This window comes from Chlorocebus sabaeus, chromosome 14, assembly GCF_047675955.1.
Source record: "Chlorocebus sabaeus isolate Y175 chromosome 14, mChlSab1.0.hap1, whole genome shotgun sequence".
Lineage (NCBI taxonomy): Eukaryota > Metazoa > Chordata > Mammalia > Primates > Cercopithecidae > Chlorocebus > Chlorocebus sabaeus.
This window is the reverse complement of record NC_132917.1, coordinates 68540004-68560258: the sequence shown is the minus strand read 5'-3', so window position 1 is coordinate 68560258 and position 20255 is coordinate 68540004. Positions and strand designations below refer to the sequence as shown.

Here is a 20255-nt window from a genome sequence, read left to right as displayed (position 1 = left end):
TTGACTTTAACATTAAATTCAACTAATATGTAGCATTTATTATGTTATACCTGGAATTGATGGATTGGCGGGGGGTGAGTTTTCAGAATGCCATTTTGAAATAACTTGCATAATTTTGAAAAAGAGAATCCAGTATGATACTTTTTTTTTTTTTTTTTTTAGAGTGTTCTGCCATAAAAATAGCACTGGTCATTACAATCTTCCAGCACTTTTCTCTGAGTGATAAAAGATATTTTGGAAAAGGTGACTTTTATGATCTTTGGGAGGAGGCCTGGAAAAGGAGGGTTGAGAGTTCAGAGTAACACAGGAAATCTGTGTTTATAATGCTTAAGTGTGTGGGTGTGTTCCTGTGGGCAGTGCTGGAGAGAAAAAATAAAAGAAAACGCATGCAAACCATTGAAGGCAGGAGTTGAACAAAAGACTCAAAGAGTCTGTAATATTTATGAAATGTATTCAATATTTACAGAATATACTGGATTGAGGTTATCAAAAACAACTCTTGACACCAAAAGCACAATCCATAAAAGAAAAACGTGATATTTGATTTCATCAAAATTAAAACTAAGATAATGAAAAGCAAGCCCTAAGAGAGTGAAAAGCAAGTCACAGGTTGGGAGAAAATATTTGCAGATCATGTGTCTGAAAAAGGACAAAACTCAACAATAAGAAAAAAAGGAAATTTTTTAATGAGCAAAATATTTGATCTGAGACTTTACCAAGTGAAATGATGCCAAACAGCATTAGTCATTAAGAAAATGTAAATTGAAATCACAATGAGATACTACTACAAATATATTAGAATAATTAACATAAATTTTTAAAAAACTAACAATATCAAGGATCAGTGAGAATTAGAAACAGCTGAAATTTCTGTTAAGTGGCCAGTAGGAACATAAAATGACACAGCCCCTTTGGGAAACAATTTGGTAGCTTCTCATAAAGTTAAATATATACCTATCATATGATCCAGCAGTAGCACTCCTCAATATTTACCCAAAAGAGATAAAACATTATGCTCACACAAACTTATAAGCAAATATTTACAGCAGTTTATTCATAATGTCTAAAAATTAGAGGCAATCCCAATATCTTTCAAGTGATGAATAGATACATTCATACAATAGAATACCACTCAAAAATAAAAAGGACAAAACTATCTATACAATTAATAATATGGATGAATCTCAAATGCATTATGTTGAATAAAAGCAACCAGGTTTCAAAAAACACACATTATAGTTTCATTTATATGACATTTCGAAAAAAGCAAAAGCATGGAAATAGCAGATGAGTGGCTGTCCAAGGTTTGGATTGGGTGAGAGGGCTGATTAGAAATAGATGGGAGGAGGAAATTTTTTATAGTGATGGAACTCTTGATTGTGGTGGTTGTTACGTGGCTGTATGTATTTAACAAAACCCATCTAATTGCAGATCAAAATGAATACATTTTACTGGATGACAATTTAGAAACATTGTTTTCATTTGCTCACATTTGTTGTACATTTGTTACACAGAGCTGACATTCTCACCTCCTCCTGACCTTCAAATGTTTCCACAGATAAGGCAAGTTGCGAATGAAAAAAATAAAGCGGGATGTTTACTATTCCATAGTGACTTGTTGAGGTAAGTAACCTGAAAAAGCATGGGAATGTGGGAAAGACTACATTCAAGAGCAACATCAAGCTAAATCTACCCCAGTGATCAGGGAGTAGCATTTCAGAGTGGACTGATAGCACCCCTTCATTTAGCTTGCTCTTTTCGCAGGTGCTAGGGAAAGCCATGTGATGCCAACAAGCCCACACTGCTTCAACTTCCTGTGAAGAAAGCCCTACCATGATCCCCACCCACATTAGTTATTTTGGTGTCCTGAACAAATAAGAAAATGTAGCCAGTAGTGTTTTCCTTCCATAATTCAAGTAGTACTGGGTTTTGATATAAAGGAAAGCAAGATGCTGGGCAAGTTGGTGTGGTTAAAGACCCTGCACAGGAGTTCTCTTGTGGAAAGTAGCAGAAAGTCCACTAATGTTCAGGAGCTCTGGGATCTAGTCTTGATTCTGCCATACAGCAACTTGCTGTGTTACTATATGAGCATTTCACATAATTTCTCTAGGTCTTTATTTTCCCATTGTCGTACTTAATATCTTGGTTGCAAGAAACAGATACCAAGTCAAGTTGGTTTAACCTAGATACAGATAAATAGAAAGATAGATAGCTAATAGTTCTCAACTGGGCGGTGGTTTTATCACCCACCCATCCACCCCAAGTGGACATTTGGCTATGTCTGGAGGTATTTTTGGTTTTCATATCTGGGAGGATTGATACTATCATCAATTGAGTAAAGTCCAGGGACTACCCTACAATGGATAGGATGGCCCCCAACAATAAAGAATTATCTGGATCAAAATAGTGATGAGGTTGGGAAACCCTGATATCTATGTATGTGTATATGTATGTATGTATGTATGTATGTATCTCTTTGTATATATACTATGTATAAATTATTTATGTCTGTAATTTTTAAAGCATAGTATATTATTTCACAAAATCTAGGGAAATTTAGGGGGTTGGAAATCATGGCGCAGGAAGAGTAGAAATCAAGGCAGATTTTGCAGGTTTTGAGTTCTCAACAGAGTTCAAAGGCCTTCCTCTTAGTACCCTCTGATTTCCAGGACTCACTTACAAATGCCTATTCTCTGTGAACCTCAGACTGAGGGGAAATGAGAAAGACACAGCTGTTCATTCTGCTCTAGTTGGCTATGTCCAAGGGGGAGTGTTCAAGCCAAAGTTCAAGCCAGTGGCCATCCTTGGAGACTGGGTCAGGAGCCCTTAGAGAGGTGGAGTTGGGGAAACAGCCCTAAAGAGGCCCATTACATTTATCTGTAAGGTACCAATAATGCCACTGCTCCTCTGGAAACCTACTATCAAATAAAAGGCTGTGGGCCCCAGGGGAACTTGGAAACAGAAATGGCAGGTGTCTCCTTTAAATGGAATTCATAATATTTCTCTTTTTTTTTTCTATCTTGAAGAACAGATTTCATTTTTTACACTTCTATAGAACAAATGGAACCATGACTTATCTTCCACAATTTCCATAGCTGATTTCATGAACTTTAACAAGTTTTCTTTATTTATAGCAGTCCCAAACTTTATTCCCTTAGAGATGTCAGGACGTGGAGGGTAATTTTGCTGCCTGCCCTCTACGCTTTAAAGACTAAGTGAATTCAAAGAACAGTAAATCCCTGCCCCAGCACAATAAATGGAGTCCAGAAGGACTTTACGTGGGGTCTCAAATTCAATCAACTATTCATGGTCGCGTTATTTTGAAGCTAATGAAATGGCTGCCAGGAACCTGCACTGCTTGCCGGTGGGTAGCGCCAAACGAAGCCCATCCCAAACTTGACTGAGTTTGCCGCCATCTAGTGGCCACTCCCAGCGTTAGTTTACACCTCGCAATGAACAGGATGCGGGCCTGTGGCTGGCCAGGACCAGCGTTCAGCGGGCAATTCTAGGAATTTCCAGGTTAGTTGCCGCTCTTGGATTGGTCCAGACCAGGAAGACTAATTATTACAGGATTACTTAATAAGGAGCTTTTCTGTACTTGGAAATATAAAGCAATGGTTTTAATCTTTGTGAGATTACAGGCCCCTTTGAGAATCTGCCTATATGCATATAATTTTTCATACAATTTCTAGAGGATTATGGGCTTACTAAAGCCAATCCATGGACACAAAGGGAAAGACACTGAATATAAACCTGATACATATGTTAGCTTGGTGTAATTGTAAGCCATTCTGAAGTCGTTTGGAACAGAAAGGGAAAATGGCAAGGGCAGGTGTGAGAAAAGGAGGAAATCTACTGCTAACTGGAGAATAGTAAGAGTCTTACTGTCCTCTAAAATGTGGCAAATGTCCATGGCTCTTTAGTTGTATTTATACATGTCATGCCATGTATCTCCACCTTAGCTTTCCACCCTTAAAATTGGTTCGTTTTTTACATGCCTGAGTTTTTCTTGGGCCTTCCTGTTCTCCTCTGGTTTCCATCCAAAGTTGCTGGTGGACCAACAATAGGTTTGGGTTGGGAGTGAGAAGACTTCCTGGGATTAGGCTAGCACCCCCAATTGGCCGGGTGAGTTAGCAAGCCTTGCACCCTCCCTGGCTCAGCGTGAGGACGAGCATCCTTTAACCCCTCTTAGGATGGAATGAGACACTGTGTACAAGTGAAAGATACTGAAACAGTCAGAAGCAGTACACAATTTTTGGAGTCTGCAATGTCATTCCAAAAACAAGTCCTTCTAAGATAGTCCATAGGTAATTCAGGCTTAAAGCGGGTGAAATAAATGTCAGCTGGAATTGTTGGGAGAGAAAGGATGTATTGTTCTATTTTCCATGGGCCTGTTGACAAGCGGCATTAATAACTATTACTAGCGCCTCCTCTCCACTACTCACATTATAAGCAAGAAGCTTTCATCTTTGGTTTCAGTAACCCCCTAACACATCACTTTACCTCATGGACTGTTACTTTACTCAAAGCTGAACTCTGGAATATTAAATAATGTCTTAATGTATATTTTTAGAAAAGAAAATTTTGCAAAACTCAAAACCACTACGATAAAGTAACACAACTGCAAACATTTTGTGAATGTGTTGCCATTGTGCTATTTCTCTGGGTCTTAGCAACACTTATGGCAGCAGATCACAAACTTTGCTGCATATCCAGTCACTTGGGAGCTTAGAAAAGTTCGAATACCTAGACCACAGCCCTTGTTACTTAAATCAGTGTCTCTGGAGTGGAACCTGGGTCTGGAAAAGTTTTTGAAACCTCACCAGGACAGCCACATTTGGTAACCACTAACTTAGCGGAGGAGTTGAGAATGTTCAGCTGAAGCACTGAGGCTGCCTTTGCATGATTCCCTTTGGCCCCAGGGTGACTGCTCTGATCAATAAAACTATCAACACTCGCAAGCACTGGGGTGCTCACAGAGAAGAAATTAAAGGCCATGAAAACTGCAAGATGGGAAATGGTTAAGAGGCTTATAGTGGAATCTGGGCTTGAAAGGGAGGTAAGAGAAGTGGATGAATGTGAAATCCAGGTAGGAGGTGGACAGGACTGACGGTGCGGTCAGTTGGGGTAGGGGGAAGTCATGAGGCCACGGGACGGCTCAAAGGTGACCTAGTTCCTGGGAAACAAGGTGGCAGAATGTCCATCAGCTACGTACTTTGCAGAGCCCAGTGCAAAATGAAAATGTAGAGCCCCTTGTTCAAAAATCATTAAGAATTTTAGGATGGTCACAACAAAACATCAGATTCAGCATGGAGCCCTTCCAAGCATAGGGCCCAATGCAATTGGTCCTCTTTTCCACCCACACCATCTTCCGCTTGTTCCTCCTCCTTCTTCCTTCCATCTGCCTCTCCCTCACCCCTGTATGCTGGTGTCTCTCCCTTTCTCTCTAAGCTTCTCTGTCTTTCTTTCTTCCTCTCCTTTGCCCATCCTCACCTCTAATCACAGTTACCCACTTAACCTAACTGCCCACACTACAAAACTGAGGTTTAACTTTCATGTTTGGATTCCTGAGTAGGGCTGCTTTTCCTGGGGCCGCTGAGTCTGAAGGATTTCTTTGCCCGCACTTGAGTTTCAGTCATCAAGAAGACTTTGATTATAGGAGCAAGACATACCCCTTGTAGCTCTGTTCAGCAGTCTAAGCCTTAATGACTTAAGCCCTGACCGCCCTCGGGGATAGCTAAATGCTCAGTTACCCATATGCTGTTCCAAATGAGCTCCAGAAACCGAAAGCCCCACTTCCCTCTCCATAAAAAAGTCAGAAATATCTCTCTGGACCAAACTGTTGTTCAATCACTAATAAGGACAGGAAAAAAGAAATGCTTTGGACTCATTTTAACTTACTTAATTTCACTGGGCTGGAGAAAAGTTAACAGGCCACAGACAGGCTATTCCACAAGAATCTCTTTGATACCTGTAATGTGCTGGAAACCGTCCTTGGCAGTGATTATCTAAAAGTGCATGAAACAGGCAAAGCCTTGCCTTCAGAAGCTTACGATCTAGTGCAAACATGCAAAGGAATGAGATTGTTTCAGGCACAAATAACAGAATAAAGAAAAAATGTAAGATAATAGGATAAAGAGAGATTGGAGTTGCAGGGGCTAATTATAGCTAATTATACTAGATGCTAGGGTCAGGAAAGACGTCTTTGAAGAGATAATGTTTGAACTAAAACTGGATGGAGTGGAGGAAAGGCCATGGTAAGATCTGGGAAGCACATTTCAGGAAGAACAGCAGACAGGCCTTGAGATGGTGTCTATGAGCACTGGGTGTTCAGAAAACTGTTAACAGAAGGAGAGTGTGGCTGGGACACAGAGTGGGAAGAGCAGAGGACTAAAGGTGGGTGGACAGAGAGAGGCAGGGGCCTGATCCCATGGGCAGGGATCATGAGTTTGAATTTAATCCTAAGTATACTGAAAATTTTAATGAGGAACTGACATATATGATTTCCACTTTTAAAAGATGTTGAGTCTGGCCACCATGCAGAAAATACATGGTCCAGGACAAGAGTGGAGGCAGGAAGCCAAGTCAGCTAACTATTTCCTAGACCAGGCAAGAAATGGTGGTGTTTACAGCATTGGAGATAATGGAAATAGTCAGATTAAGGACATAAATTGGTGGTGAATCCAAAAGTCTTTTCTGGTGGATTAGATCTGGAGTGGAAGGGGAAAACATGAATGGAAGATGACTCTAGGTTTTTAGCCTGAGCAGCTCTGTGAATAGTAGAGCCTTTTGCAAAGGGCAGGTGAACTGGGTGTGGAGGAGTGGGAAGAGGGATGATTCAGAATTCTGTGCTGGACACACTGGGGGAGCGAAGCCTGTGAGATATTCAGGTGGAGATGTGGGGCCATCCAGAATCCAGAAAAGAAGTTGGAGCTAATGTATGAAAGTTAGGGTAAGATTTAAAGCCATGGAAAGAGCTTTAAAGGTTTTAAGGTTGGATAAGAGGACAGGTGGACTGAACCCTGGAACCGGGGCCAGTTTCACAGAAAACCTATACAGTCATAAAGGGCTCCATGCTTAGATGGTCCCTGCACATGGTTTAATGATTTGCTGTCACTATCTTGAAATTCTTAATAATTTTTGATCAAGGGATCCCACGCTTTCATTTTGTACTGGGCTCCACAAATGATGTGGCCAGTCCTGCTTGGGACACTTCATTGTGAAGAGATCTGGTAGAGAAGACGACTTCGTGAAAGCAGACTCAGAAAGAATAACGAGGTAAGGGAAAGCCAGGCGGCCTGGTGTCAAGGAAGTCTACAAATGTTTTTTTCAAGGAGAAAATGCCTGACTGTGTCAAATGCTGCAGGACAGTTGAGTAAGACGAGGACAGAGGATTCACTCTTGGCTTAGCAAGGTGTGGATTGTTAGGGACTTTGATTGGAACCTTCCTAGCGGAGTAGCATGCACCAGTGCTTAACCGGGCTGACCGCTGAGTAAGAAGGAATCAGATCTATCACTTATATTTGAAAGCCTGTGTCAAGAAGATGTCTACATGGGGGTACCTGTCTTTTTTTTTTTTTTTTTTTTTTTTTTTGAGATGGAGTTTTGCTCTTGTTGCCCAGGCTGGAGTACAGTGGCCCAATCTCAGCTCACCACAACCTCTGCCTCCCAAGTTCAAGCAATTCTCCTGCCTCAGCCTCCCGAGTAGCTGGGATTGCAGGCATGCATCACCATGTCCAGGTAACTTTTTGTATTTTTAGTAGAGACAGGGTTTCTCTGTGTTGCTCAGTCTGGTCTCGAACTCCCAACCTCAGGTGATCCGCCTGCCTTGGCCTCCCAAAGTGCTGGGATTACAGGTGTGCGTCACCGCGTCTGGCCCCGGGGAGGTCCCTGTCTTTAAACCTATGCCCCTTCTCCCTCCATCTCCAGCTCCATTTTTCACAGTCAGGGGCCTCACACACATGGATGTGGACATCCCAGCCCAGACATCCGAACTTTGTTCTGGGCCTCGCTGCAATCAACCGTCTGCAGAAAAACCATGGGGAGGATCTAGGAAAACACTCTTGCAGCTCCTGGCCATCTACGTAGGGAATTTCACAATCTCAGATGCTCTAGAAGGCAGGCAGGGCTCAGGGTCTAGGTGGGCATGTCCCCTTAACCAGACTCTTTGCACTGTGGGGAGGAAGGAGTACAGATGGTGCAAGAAAAGAGCAGGACCCTCTAGAATACATGTCTCCAATGGAGGCCCCTGTTGTCCAGGCCTATGGGCTATACTGGAGATGATGTGGGTAGATGAAAGCTTTTCGTGGTAGGAAAATTGAGTAATTCTCACTTAGTTGTATATATTTTTCTCTATGAATGTTATCAGCGAGAGTGACGGCAGAAGGAAGTGTTAAGGCCTTGAGGGGAAAATTTAAAAGTAGGCATAAAGGTTTTGGGGAAAATGAAAGTGAATTTACTAGGTATGTGCTATAGTTTAAATGATGGCGTCTCCTCCAAAATTCATGATGAAACTTCATCTCCAATGCAACAGTAGTAAGAGGTGTGGCCCTTGGGAGGTGATTAGGTCATGGCAGCTCTGCTCTGATGGATGGCATTAGGATCCTCATAAAAGGGCTTGAGGGAGTGCATTCACCCTCTTCTGCCCTTCCCTCATGTGAGGTCACAGCACTCCTCCCTTTTGCCCTTCCATCCCTTTCTGCCATGTGAGACCACCGAGACAGCATCATCTACAAGGAATGAGCCTTCACCAGACACTGCTCTTGAAAGCACCTTGATCTTGGACTTACCAGCCTCCAGAACTGTAATAAATAAATGTCTGTTCTGTATAAATTATCCAGTCTCAAGCATTTAGTTACAGCAGCACTAGTGGACTAAGACAGTAGGTGTGGTAAGTTGGTCTGGCTGTGTCGAATGCCCACCTCAGATGACTGGTCATAAATTCAAAGTGAATCCAGGCAGCTCAGGGATGATTTTCTCCAGTGATGTTCAGCTGTCCAGGTACAGGCACTGAGAAGATGGATTATTGGGTTTAAATAGGGTTAGGGGTTATGATGAGGAGAAATGGCCAGATAATTTAAGGCTGCATGTTCAGTAGTAGATTTAATGCTAGTTATGAATCTGTGGTAAGGAGGACCTAATGGTGACTGATAGTGAAAAAATGGGACCAATGGAATGGTGGCTCACTGAGGTAATGTCAGAGAATTGCTGGAGTGGGTGAGCTGGGCACATAGGATGTGGTGGGCACAGAGTCTGAAAGTGAGATTTCAGAGGTGGTACAATTACGGGGGTGACGTGGTTTATTTATGACTATGAGTGGCTGAGCTGGTTGGAGGAAGTATTATCTAACAACTCTGTAAAGGAGGTGGAACTACCGGCCCCATTTTTCAGACGAGAAAACTGAGACACGGAGACATTAAAGTGACTTGCCCACAGTCAAAGAAATGAGGAAAGGTTGAGCTGGAAATCAAACCCAAGCTCATCTGCCTTTAGAGGCCTCATTCTCAAAGACTGCCTCCTACACTCAGGTATGGCTTCGTGGTTAAGTCAAGTGTCCTTTTCTGTTTTTCTTTCAGGAAATAATTTTTATCTGGAATCTTACTTTTTATCTGTGAAGACACAAAGTTACTACATTATCAATCACTTTCATTACCATGCTGGGCATTTCAGGCCACAGAAGAATGAGATTGGGATAATTTTGTGCTGGCCAGAAAACCGGTTAAATCCAGGGTTTTCTGGGGAGAAATAACGAAAATAGACCACATTTATTGGTGGAAATGCAACTGCATTGTCCGCGGGCACTCTCTACTGGCTCTAAACCAGAATGACAATGTGGGATTAGAAGCTTGATTTGTGGCTTTTTGGAAGGAGCATATAGACTTGAATGAACATGTAATAACTTGCCCCTTGTAGATATCTAGGGGCTATGGCTAAAGTGGGGCAAGAAAAGCTTTTGTTACAGAACAAACCCTGTGTCAGCTTTTTAAATGTCACAGTCACAGTCACGCTGCATATGTCTAATTCCCTTTAGTGGGCCAGCCCTGCTTCCTCAGAGTGTCTCTAATGAGACTGTCAGAATCCTAATCTTTTCCATCTTCTTACATTCTGAGCCTAGTAAAATGTCCAGCACATAGTAAGTGTCCAATAAATATGTGTCAATCAGAATAGAAGAAAAATGAGCAAAACAGTACAGTGTCACAGAAGAGAGAGGGGACTAATTACAACTGGGTAATTCAGGGAGCCTTCCCAGGAGGAGCTGGGTGCTGGCCATGGTAATGGGGAGGGAGGGGTAGAGTTGGAAAAAAAAAAAAATCCAGAAAGCAGAATAGCAAACTTAGGGGCCCGACATAGAACCCACAAAGGTAGAAATTTTTGTGTGATTCTAGAAAGAAGTACCTTGCAATACACTGACAGATGTGGCTCCTGATCTTTCTGGAGAAAATGTGAGCAAGACTAACAGATTTCATAAAAACAGATGGAGGAAGCTAGCATGACAGTTTCAAGGAGGCTGAAAAATGAATTTGGAAGGACTTCTAACCATGAGTACTAAAAAGAAAGAACAATGACTCCAGGTTTAAAGATATTTTCTCCTAAATCAATTTTTGCCATAAATTGTGTGTCTTCTCAGGAAATTCAGTTCAAGAAACATACAGAGCACCTATCACAATTACAGCTTTGTTTCCCTGGGCCTAGAGAGCTGATTCTAGGTTTACTTTCCTGGTTTTCACACTGAGTTCCATGTCCCAGGAACAGCCTGAGTCCCAGACAAATCAGGCCAGCTGTCACTCTACCTGGGAAGGAGAATGCGGACCGCTCAGAGGAAGAAGATCAGTGCCAAAATCAAGATCAAACAGGTTGGTCTCAGGACAGAGCACAAGGGCTGGGCTGAGAATGGACTGGATACATCTGCTATCATCTTTACTCTGAGTTGTCTGCATACGAAAATTCCTTACCCACTAGTAAAGAGGATTTCTGGTTTCTGAATGACCAGGTGCATGGAATCAAATGCAGAATGACCATCAAAGGGGAAGAATGCATGCACAAGAATCCTTGGGTAGCATCAGCAGAATTGAGGACAAGAAAGACGGGAGCCTCATTTTGAAGGTCCTGCTCTTCCCCCCACAATTATATCTACAAATAATGATCTGAAAGAGACTGGTAGGCCAGGTACAGGCCGCTTACAGCTAATAGGAAAAACTGCTCTGCCACTGCTGTAACCCACATGTAAGTGATCACAAGCAGTTAAACACTGAGCCCCTGAAGCCCAAACAACTTCCAACCTCACTTCAGTGGCCAGAGGTACACATGACAGTAGGAGATGGTCGACAGCTCTGGAGGAGGAAGCACTAAGTCATGAAGGAGGGTCTTCCACACAGCAAACAACCTAGAGTCACTTTGCCTGCCCAAAGCAAGGAAAGTTTGAGGAACTGCTCCTGTCATAGCACAGAGACAATGACATTTCTACAGCAGGCATTCTGCAGGAAACTTACCAGAAGCTATCATTATCTTTATTAGAAAGTCACAACTCAGGCATTTTACTGATTTGGAAAAGAACTGGCAAAAACAGACAAACAAAACAAAGCAAAAAGGAAGAAAACAAGAATAGCCATGCAGACAAAATTGACCCAAGTCATGCAAATTGAGAAGGAAGTGAATATATGGTATTTGGAAGCATAAAGAGTAAGAAACAGAACATGAGCAGTCAACTGCAGATCAGTATGTGTGCCATGAGCCTGGAACAGACACTGGGCAGGAAAGGAGGTATCTGCAGATGTTGTAAAGACCGTATGTCTAAAGAAAAGAATGAAGAACTAAACATAACCAAGACAAACAAAACGCTGGCACTGCTGGCTGTGGTTTTCACCAATAACTTGATTCAAAGGAGTTGATATCAGATCTCCATTATAGCTGATGTCCACTACAATAATGATAAAATGATAATTACTAGTGTTTATAATTCACTTACTAGATACCAGCTCTTATGCTAAAGTTTGACATAGATCATCTTCTCTTATCCTCACAATAACTGCATGAGTTAGCACTAGGATTACACTCATTTTACATTTGGAAAACCTGAGGACCAATGTCACACAATGACCGACTGATGATACTGGGATTCAAATTCAGACAATCTGGTCCCAAAGCCAGCTTTTTAACCACTGTGTGATAGCTGGCTCATTCCATTATGGTTAGTTTACACTTTGCCAGAAAATTCTTTTTGTAAACTTCATAAAATTATTTTAAAATATTAAAAAGTATTCACATCAGACTCAGGAACTCTATTTTGTACTGCTTCCTCTTTCACTTTGAAACTCCAAACCAACAAGGAAGCAAATGGTTCAGCCACCATAGGCCAAAATTCCAGCAGTGGGGTACGGCCAGAGCTGAGATCCATGTGTGCATGTTTTGGGGGTGGATAGGTAGTATGGTGTGGAAAGGAGACAGTGCAGCAGCTGTCGCCTTAGTTAGTCACAGCTTAAGGAGAATAGATGGTGGTAGCAAAGTTGAGCATCACTTTTAGAAAGGTGGAGGGGTGGTGAGGGGTGCTCACAGCATGAGAGGCACAGCAGGGCAATGCTGCTTAAGTACCTATCACATACAGGTGAGCAAATACATGTTTTATGATGAGTAAATCAATGAGTGAACGAAATGAAATGACTGGTCTGAATGTCCTGAAGATTCCATAATTTTATGTAACTCTAGGGAAAGAATATGAGTGGTTATGGGATTGCATTTTACTTTATGAACTAAAAGAAATAACTTCTAACATTTTAATATTCCTTGAACCCTTCTTAGATAAATTGCAATGCTCAGTCACTATTAAAAAGTATAATATCTGAAGCTGAGTGTGGTGGCTCATGCCTGTAATCCCAGCACTTTGGGAGGCTGAGGCAGGAGGACTGCTTGGGCCCAGGAGTTCTGGACCAGCCTGGGCAACATAGTGAGACTCCCCCATCTGTATTTTTAAATAATAAAATTTTTAAAGTATAAAAATTATTTGTAATTAACACATAAACTCTGATCAAAGACAAAGACTAAAACTATGCTAATCAAATGGGGCGTTAGAAGTTGTGACTGAGCTTCCTGGAAGCCAAGACAAAGAGGAGAACACAGCAAGTTGCACTCGTGTCTTACTAGAAAGGAGGAAGCACTGCAGTCCCTCAAAGAAGACAAAGTTATTTTCTGAGCACTGAATTACCAAGCAACTTTCTCACATAGAGTTATACATAGAAGCCGCTGGCATTGTCCATTCTTCCTTCTCATGTTTCCAGTACAATTAGGAGCAGATTTCATGAAATCATTACTTGCAGGAAAGCTATAAACTGAGGATCTAACATTAAAAGACAACTCAGTGAACCCTATTCTGTGAGCGTAGCAAGATAATGTGATCCAAGTACAGCTTCTAGTCTGATCTGAGGTTGGAAATGAGACTGTCTATAAAGAAAGGAAACAGATGTTTGCTGAGCACCTAACATATGTCATATGCATGAAATATTTTCTTCTTCTCAGCATATGTGTTACTAGTCTCATTTGTAGAAGCTAAGCAACTTGCCCCAGATTCACTGCTGTTTAAAGCAGAGTCCCAAGCTCATGCACACTTTCCTACATCATACGTCCTCCTTTCTTTCACAATTTTATCAGGAAGAGTCAATGGACAATTTAGCCCCTTTCTTCAGGCAATTTGAGGTTATTCTCCCCAGTGAGGGCCTAGAGTGCTGGTGTTACATACCTTATTAAGAACAAATTTTGTTCAAAATCCAAAGGATCAGTTAGTTGTGGGGTTGACTCATATCTCCATGTTCAGAAATGTTCATGGGTCTTATCTCAAAGGAAGTCCATAGTATTGAGAGCTGTAAACTTCTCTGTTTAAATGGCCTGGGAAAGGATTATTATACTCTTTTCAGTGATCAGAAGAACTAGAGACTCCCCATGGACAAGATGTTTACACTGCGACCAAAGCATGGGTAGGAACTGGGTGGTGGTAAGGGAGACCCAGATGGAGAGAGGGCTCCAGGCAGATGAGAAAGAGCTGGAAGCTGCAGAAGGGAGGACATGGCTGAAGTCTCCGGTATGCAGCAGGGGAAGGGAAGGTGACAAGAGAGAGGTGGGCGGGTAAGCAGGGCCAGATCATATAGACTCCATTTAATTCCTTCATGCAGAGGGTCTGTACATAGTATAAAGCCTTCTGCTTCTCCAAAAAAGCACACACAATGTGCAGGAAAATCACTGTGAGAAAGACGGCAAGTCTGGGTGCCCTCAAGAACATCTGCACCTAGATCTTAAGAAAGGTGAATGGCAGTGATGGGAACAGGGGTGTGGGGTCAGAATTCCTCTTAGGCACTATCTGGGGCTCCCATAGTTGTTCTCATCACAGCACCTCTCTCACCACTTTGCAGTTGTCTCTGCCCCAATGAACAGTACGCCCTGCAGGACTATCTTCATATTTCATATTTAGCTCAGCTTCCTGGCAGCCAAGACAAAGAGAACACAGTAAGTTGCACTCCTGTCTTACTAGAAATGAGGAAGCACTGCAGTCCCTCAAAGAAGACAAAGTTATATTCTAGATCTGGCAGGCCTATGGGTATCATTTTTTTTTCTTTGCAAAGTGACTTTTGGTTTTTAAACAAGCTTTCAAAGAGAAAAAGGATGATGAGTAAACCCTAACGCAAGAAATGTCAATTATTTTCTCTCTTTGTAACTTTTGTATCTCAGTTCCTGTCTGGGGACTCTACAAAATTTCCATGCCATCCTCTGTGACAGAGTCCCCACAATCTGCCTGTGCCTCGCTGTGGCTCTCCGTCATGCTCTTCTAGGTACTGTTTGGTCTCATTTGCTGTGGCCACAAGTGGGACTTTGCTTCTACTCTTTCCTCCCTCCCATTTCTTGTATCTTAACACAAGTTCAGACCACTCGACCTGGGTGCACCTTCATGCAAGATTCTTTCCTCAAGCTGCCTTGTGTGTGATAGGACCTTTTTCATCAACTTATTTCTTTCAGTTGGTCCGAGCATCTTTCCAACACCTCCACAGTGGGCCTTACTCAAAAGGACCACATTCCAGCTGGTGGAGTCCCCATAGAGTTCTCCCATTGGATGATATGAAGATGCTTCATAACTGTGAGGTGTGAGACAGGGAGATGGCAGCACTACCATTAATGAAGTGACTTATAGTGATGTACACCCACGCCAGGGCCATTGGGCATCTTAACCCTGGCCTAGTTTCAGACACATAGGCACCAAGAATCACCGAGTTAGCCTCTGCCAATCCAAGTGCACAGTCTCAGACAAAGTACAGAATCTAAGTTGACCTCGTCTGGCATGTATAGAGAGAATTTTGTGCATGAGTGGGTATAAAACCAGGTCCTATCGTCCCATCACCACTTAGGTTGGTCCCCACTCTGCTGCTGCTGCAGAAGGCCCAGAGGTGACATCAGTCCATTTTCTTCAAATAGCCAGAAGGCTGTTGGCCTGGGCAGCAGGAAGCATGCACTTCGTGGAGAGAATTTAATTTATGCCTAAATGTTAAGTCAACAGCAACATACAGACAGACATTTTTACTTAAACAACCAATAGCAATGTAACCTCTGCATAAAAACAGAGTGGGCCCTGGAAGGAGCAGCTCCCTTGTGTAGCTGTTCAGTGTCTAAGGAAGGCCGTGTTCATATTCTTTTTTTTTTTTTTTTTTTTTTTTTTCCTTGAGACGGAGTCTTGCTCTATCACCCAAGATGGAGTGCAGTGGCATGATCGTGGCTCACTACAACCTCTGCCTCCCAGGTTCAAGCAATTCTCCTGCCTCAGCCTCCCAAGTAGCTGGGATTACAGGTGCCCACTACCATGCCCAGCTAATTGTTTGTATTTGTAGCAGCAACTCTACTTGCATGTGTGGGGATCTTTACCAGTTGGGGGCTACTCATGGAAAGCAAAGACTTTGGGCACAGCAAACAGACCACATTCAGTCCATAACCCAGGCTGGTCTGCTTAGCATATGGTAAGTTTGGTAATGAATTGTAAAGAAAGCTCTCACCACTTTCTGATGTTCAGAAAGCTGAACGTCAAACAAGCACAAATCAGTTCACCATGGGCTATATAGTTTCAGGATTCCCCAACCTGGGGAACCTGCATTTCAGTGTTCAAATAAGGCACAAAATGTGCTCAAGTAGACTGGCCTGGTCATTGGGAAGCCATGTAACTCTTTCAAGAAAGCCCTGTAACCTGGGACTGGAGGTCCAGAAAGTCTGGACCTGTCCTCCAGTGATGACAATTCAGTTAAAAAGTTACATAAATTAACAAGCAAAATATTTGAGTAACTGCGTGAAGGCAGTGAAAAGCTGTCATAATTCTAAAATTGAAGATGATAAAGGATCAAAGGAAGAAGTGTGTGCTCTTGGCTCCACCTCAAGTCAAGACTGTTTTGCTCCGCATTTTCCTTTTTCTTCCAACCCCTATTCCCACCAGGACCAATAGGTCAGATGCAGGAAGGTCTGTGACTTTTTTTCATCACTGCATGAAAATCTGTCAGACTCACGGTAGTGGACTCAGGTGAGTCTGCCATCCAGCAAGACCCTCTTCAGCTCTGAGATGGAAGTACAGTAGAGAGTCCCGCCCCTCGCTCTCAGAGACTTTCACTTTCACGCCAGCTCACAAGATTCTGCAGAAACTGGAAGCATAGCTCATCAAAAAAACCTAGGGCCCCTTTCCTGGGTCACATTCTGTGGCAGTGTCTTCTATTTCACCAAGTGCCCATTCTAGTGTCCTTCCTAAGCTATGGCCTGGCTCCCTGAGGACAGATCTCAATAACAACCTCCAAAAAATTGAGCTACAGAGTGAATCATGAGTTAATATTTGGGTTCTAGTCCCAAGTGACCTGATATTCCACCCTTTTGGTGATTATCTACTACAGGAGTTCTCAATTAGAGAAGATTTTACCCTCACCCCCATCCCCAAGGAACACTTGGCTATATGTAAAGAGAGTTTTATTTGTCACGGTAGTGGTAGGGGGGTGTTACCATCTCCTAGTAGGTAGAGGCCAAGGATTCTGCTAAACATCCTATAATCCACAGGACAGGCCCCACAACAAAAAACTATCCAACCCAAAATGTTAATCATATCTAGGTTGAGAAAACATTAAAACCACAGATTGTCAGCTTTCCTGACATAACTCCCAGTTCCACAGGTCTTCCCAATAGAGGTAAGTTTCTTTGACATATTGGTAAGCCAGTTCCTATAGTTACACCTGGACACAGGATGCTGGAGAGGGGATTGGAAGTCCTGTGACTGAGTCAAGGGCTCTCCCCCATCAGAGGACTCAGCTTATGATCTGAATTCTAGTTCATGTGACACTTATAAATGCACCCTACTGTAGCCCAGTCCTTCAGGGTAACAAACTTGTAGATAGCATGGGTAATGACAAGGGCTCCTCTGTATTTCATTATGTCTTTATTATTATTTTTTCATTAAGTAATACTAAATAACATCATCTCCTTGTTTTTGTTGGCTGAAACATTCATTCAGCCAACAAGTATTTATTGTGTGTCCAGTTAAGTCCAAGCACTGTGCTCTGTACTAAATGGGTGATAACTGTCTGCTGGGGCTAGTGAACACAGACCACAGTACCTACAGCAGGAGTTCTTCCTTGGGTGAGGATGAAAGTGGGGGGTGCTTGTTGAAATGCAGGATCCTGGGCCTTCCTCCAGAGATTCTGATTTTGTAAGGATGGTGCCAAGAAATCTGCATTTTTAGCCAGCACTTGATGTGAGTCTGATATAGGTTATCTATGGGACCATGCTTTAAGAAACGTGGGTAAAAATCATGAAATTCACTCAATCAAATCCCAGACCTGAGTATACGCAGTCTTGAGCTGTAGTGTGGTAATTTCCTATATCTGTGAAAAAAAAATCATTTAACTATTAATTGTCTCAACTTTCTCATTTTTTAAAACAAAGGAGTGTAAGACCCTAATAACCTGTGTTCAAACACAGGTGGAGAGAGGGCAAAATGACCTTATTTATGTAGAAGCAGGACACTTTCAAAGGAACAGAACCGTATAATTTGTATGACATACATTGAGCATTAGCCAAATACATTGGTATCAATGATAGTTAGGAGGAAAATCTCTTGCTTATGTAAGAGGTACGAACACCATCTTTTCTCTGAACTGACCTCAGCATACAATCATTCATAGCTTGATTAGGGAACGCTAATCTCCCCTGGTTATCAAGATAAATGGCTTCTCTGATTACTCTGTTTTCTTTCAAATCCTTTCTCAGACCTACATCATTAATGCTCCGCTTGTGACTTTTCAATGGAGCACTTATTTTAGTAGCACACTTAACCCCTTTAGAGGTTCAAATCTAAACTTGTTCAAGCAGAATTCCTCCAAGCTGTTAGAAACACCTTAATATTTATCTATGTCTAATATCAAGGAAGTTATCTCATATATGGCCGAGATACATAAATGTAGGCAATAGTTTTCAGCCCAATTGCTCTGCCGTGAATTACTGTGACCAATTTAGCAATAGAAGAAATCAATATAAAGAACTTCACAACGAATATATAGACTAAACTTAATGTATCACTATCATCATTAGAAGGACAGGGTAAGGATTGAAGGACAGACTATCTCAGAAAATATGCCAGTCTCCCTTAAAATAATAATAAATACATCTCTTTTCCAACTCATCTAAGAATTCCCTCCCATTCTGTTCCTTTAATTGTATCTTTATTACATAAGGTCTTTATTATACTTTAGTACTTTTTTATGTTCCTGTCTTGTTTTTGTTGTCTACCTTTTGCTACAAATAATACACCTTGACTCCTGGGCTCACAAAACAGAACACCCATTGAATTTACTTACAGATTGAGCACCTCAAAAGACTCTAGTCTTTGTGCTCCTGTTCAGAACCATTCAAAATATGGATGAGTTTCCAAACAGGAAGGAAATGGAATATGCTAAAAAAAACTCACAGTTTTGTGTGTAATCTGTAGCCTTAAATCATCCGAAGTACCCCAGATCCTGTACACCAAGGAGTTCCATCCCACCGTTTTGTCCAAATGAAAGAGAAACCCCTCCCAGCATTTTAGAACTTGGACCTGGCATGCCAACTTAAATGCAAATGGTCCCTCAAACTCAGATTTGCTGCGAGATCCATTTTTAAGTAGACTATGCTCCCTGCAGACCAACATGCAAATGGTGCTCGCGTATACGTAAGAATCACAGAGGCAACAAAGAAAAGACACCAACCATACCTATTTTCGCAGCCTCCACTTTCAGGTTGAAATCCCAGTTCCTTGGCAATTTTAGGGACATTTTGCTTCCAGTTTAAGTGAGTAGTTAGTGAAGCGGTGAGTCTGTCACAGTTTGCGCCCTTCTTGTCTTTTCACTCTTTTCCTCTGTTTTTGTGTCTGTTTTTGTTCCTCCTTATGATTGCTTCACAAGCAATCTTAGGCTTGAGATTGATTTGCCAATGTGTCTCCTCCTTTCTCTTAGATGAAAGGTCCATCCATCTGTCACTGGAGGATGGCACCCAAACTCCCCCAGCCTCCACCCTCAGTCCCACAGGGGCTGGCACCCTGCTTTTCTTGCTTTCAGTTTTACCAGAAATATCCCAATTGACACTTCCCTCTGCGTCATGGGAAGCAAAGCTCCTTTTCGAAAGAATCTCAGGCCTCACTGAGTTGAGGTCGTGATAAACAACTGCTGCCTCTCGGTTTTGTGTGTGTGTGTGTGTGTGTGTGTTTTTAACTGCCTGCTTCCTTGCATTTGAGGAAGTGGGTGGCCGTTCAGTAAAGATGATACATTATGAGCACTCTTTCTTGAGAAAATGGTTTTTGGAAATGCTTGAAAAACCAGAATGGTTGCTTCTGTTATAAAAGGCTACAGTTTTAATTAAAAGAAAATGTCCAAACTCCCATCATCTACTTCAACTCTAAGCTCTCCTCTTCCTCACCTAATGGATCAAGCATCCAAAAATGGTCAGAAAAACAACCAGCATTCCCCCAAAGTTACCTTCTTTTAAATTCTTCCTGCTCTAAGGACCATGTCGCAAGCTCTCCAGCTGCTCAGGATAAAGTTTGCAAGTGATCTCAGCCTGATGTAGGGAGGGTTTTGATGTATTTGGCTTTAATGAATCAACTGAAGCTAGGTCGACCCACTCACATATCATAAGGGTTCTTTGGCATTGTACACAGGGTGTGGGCTTTAGAATCAGGTGTGTGGGCTTCCATTTGCTAGCTCTTCAACTTTTTAACAAGCAACTGA

At 42.1% G+C, this 20255-nt stretch overlaps 1 protein-coding gene across 2 annotated transcripts in view; it reads right to left on the bottom strand.

Moving 5' to 3' along the window:
• Positions 1-19723, bottom strand: part of ARHGAP25 (Rho GTPase activating protein 25) — a 91960-nt gene extending 72237 nt beyond the window's left edge. The window contains exon 1 of one of the 2 annotated variants that reach the window (XM_073023047.1): positions 18962-19723. Coding sequence is in view for 1 of the 2 variants with exons in the window: in XM_007970393.3 (XP_007968584.3) it covers positions 19244-19304 (61 nt within the window). In the remaining variant the exon portion in view is untranslated. The remainder of the gene's footprint in view (positions 1-18961) is intronic. The other variant, XM_007970393.3, reaches the window with a different exon arrangement.
• Between the last annotated feature and the right edge of the window lie 532 nt (positions 19724-20255).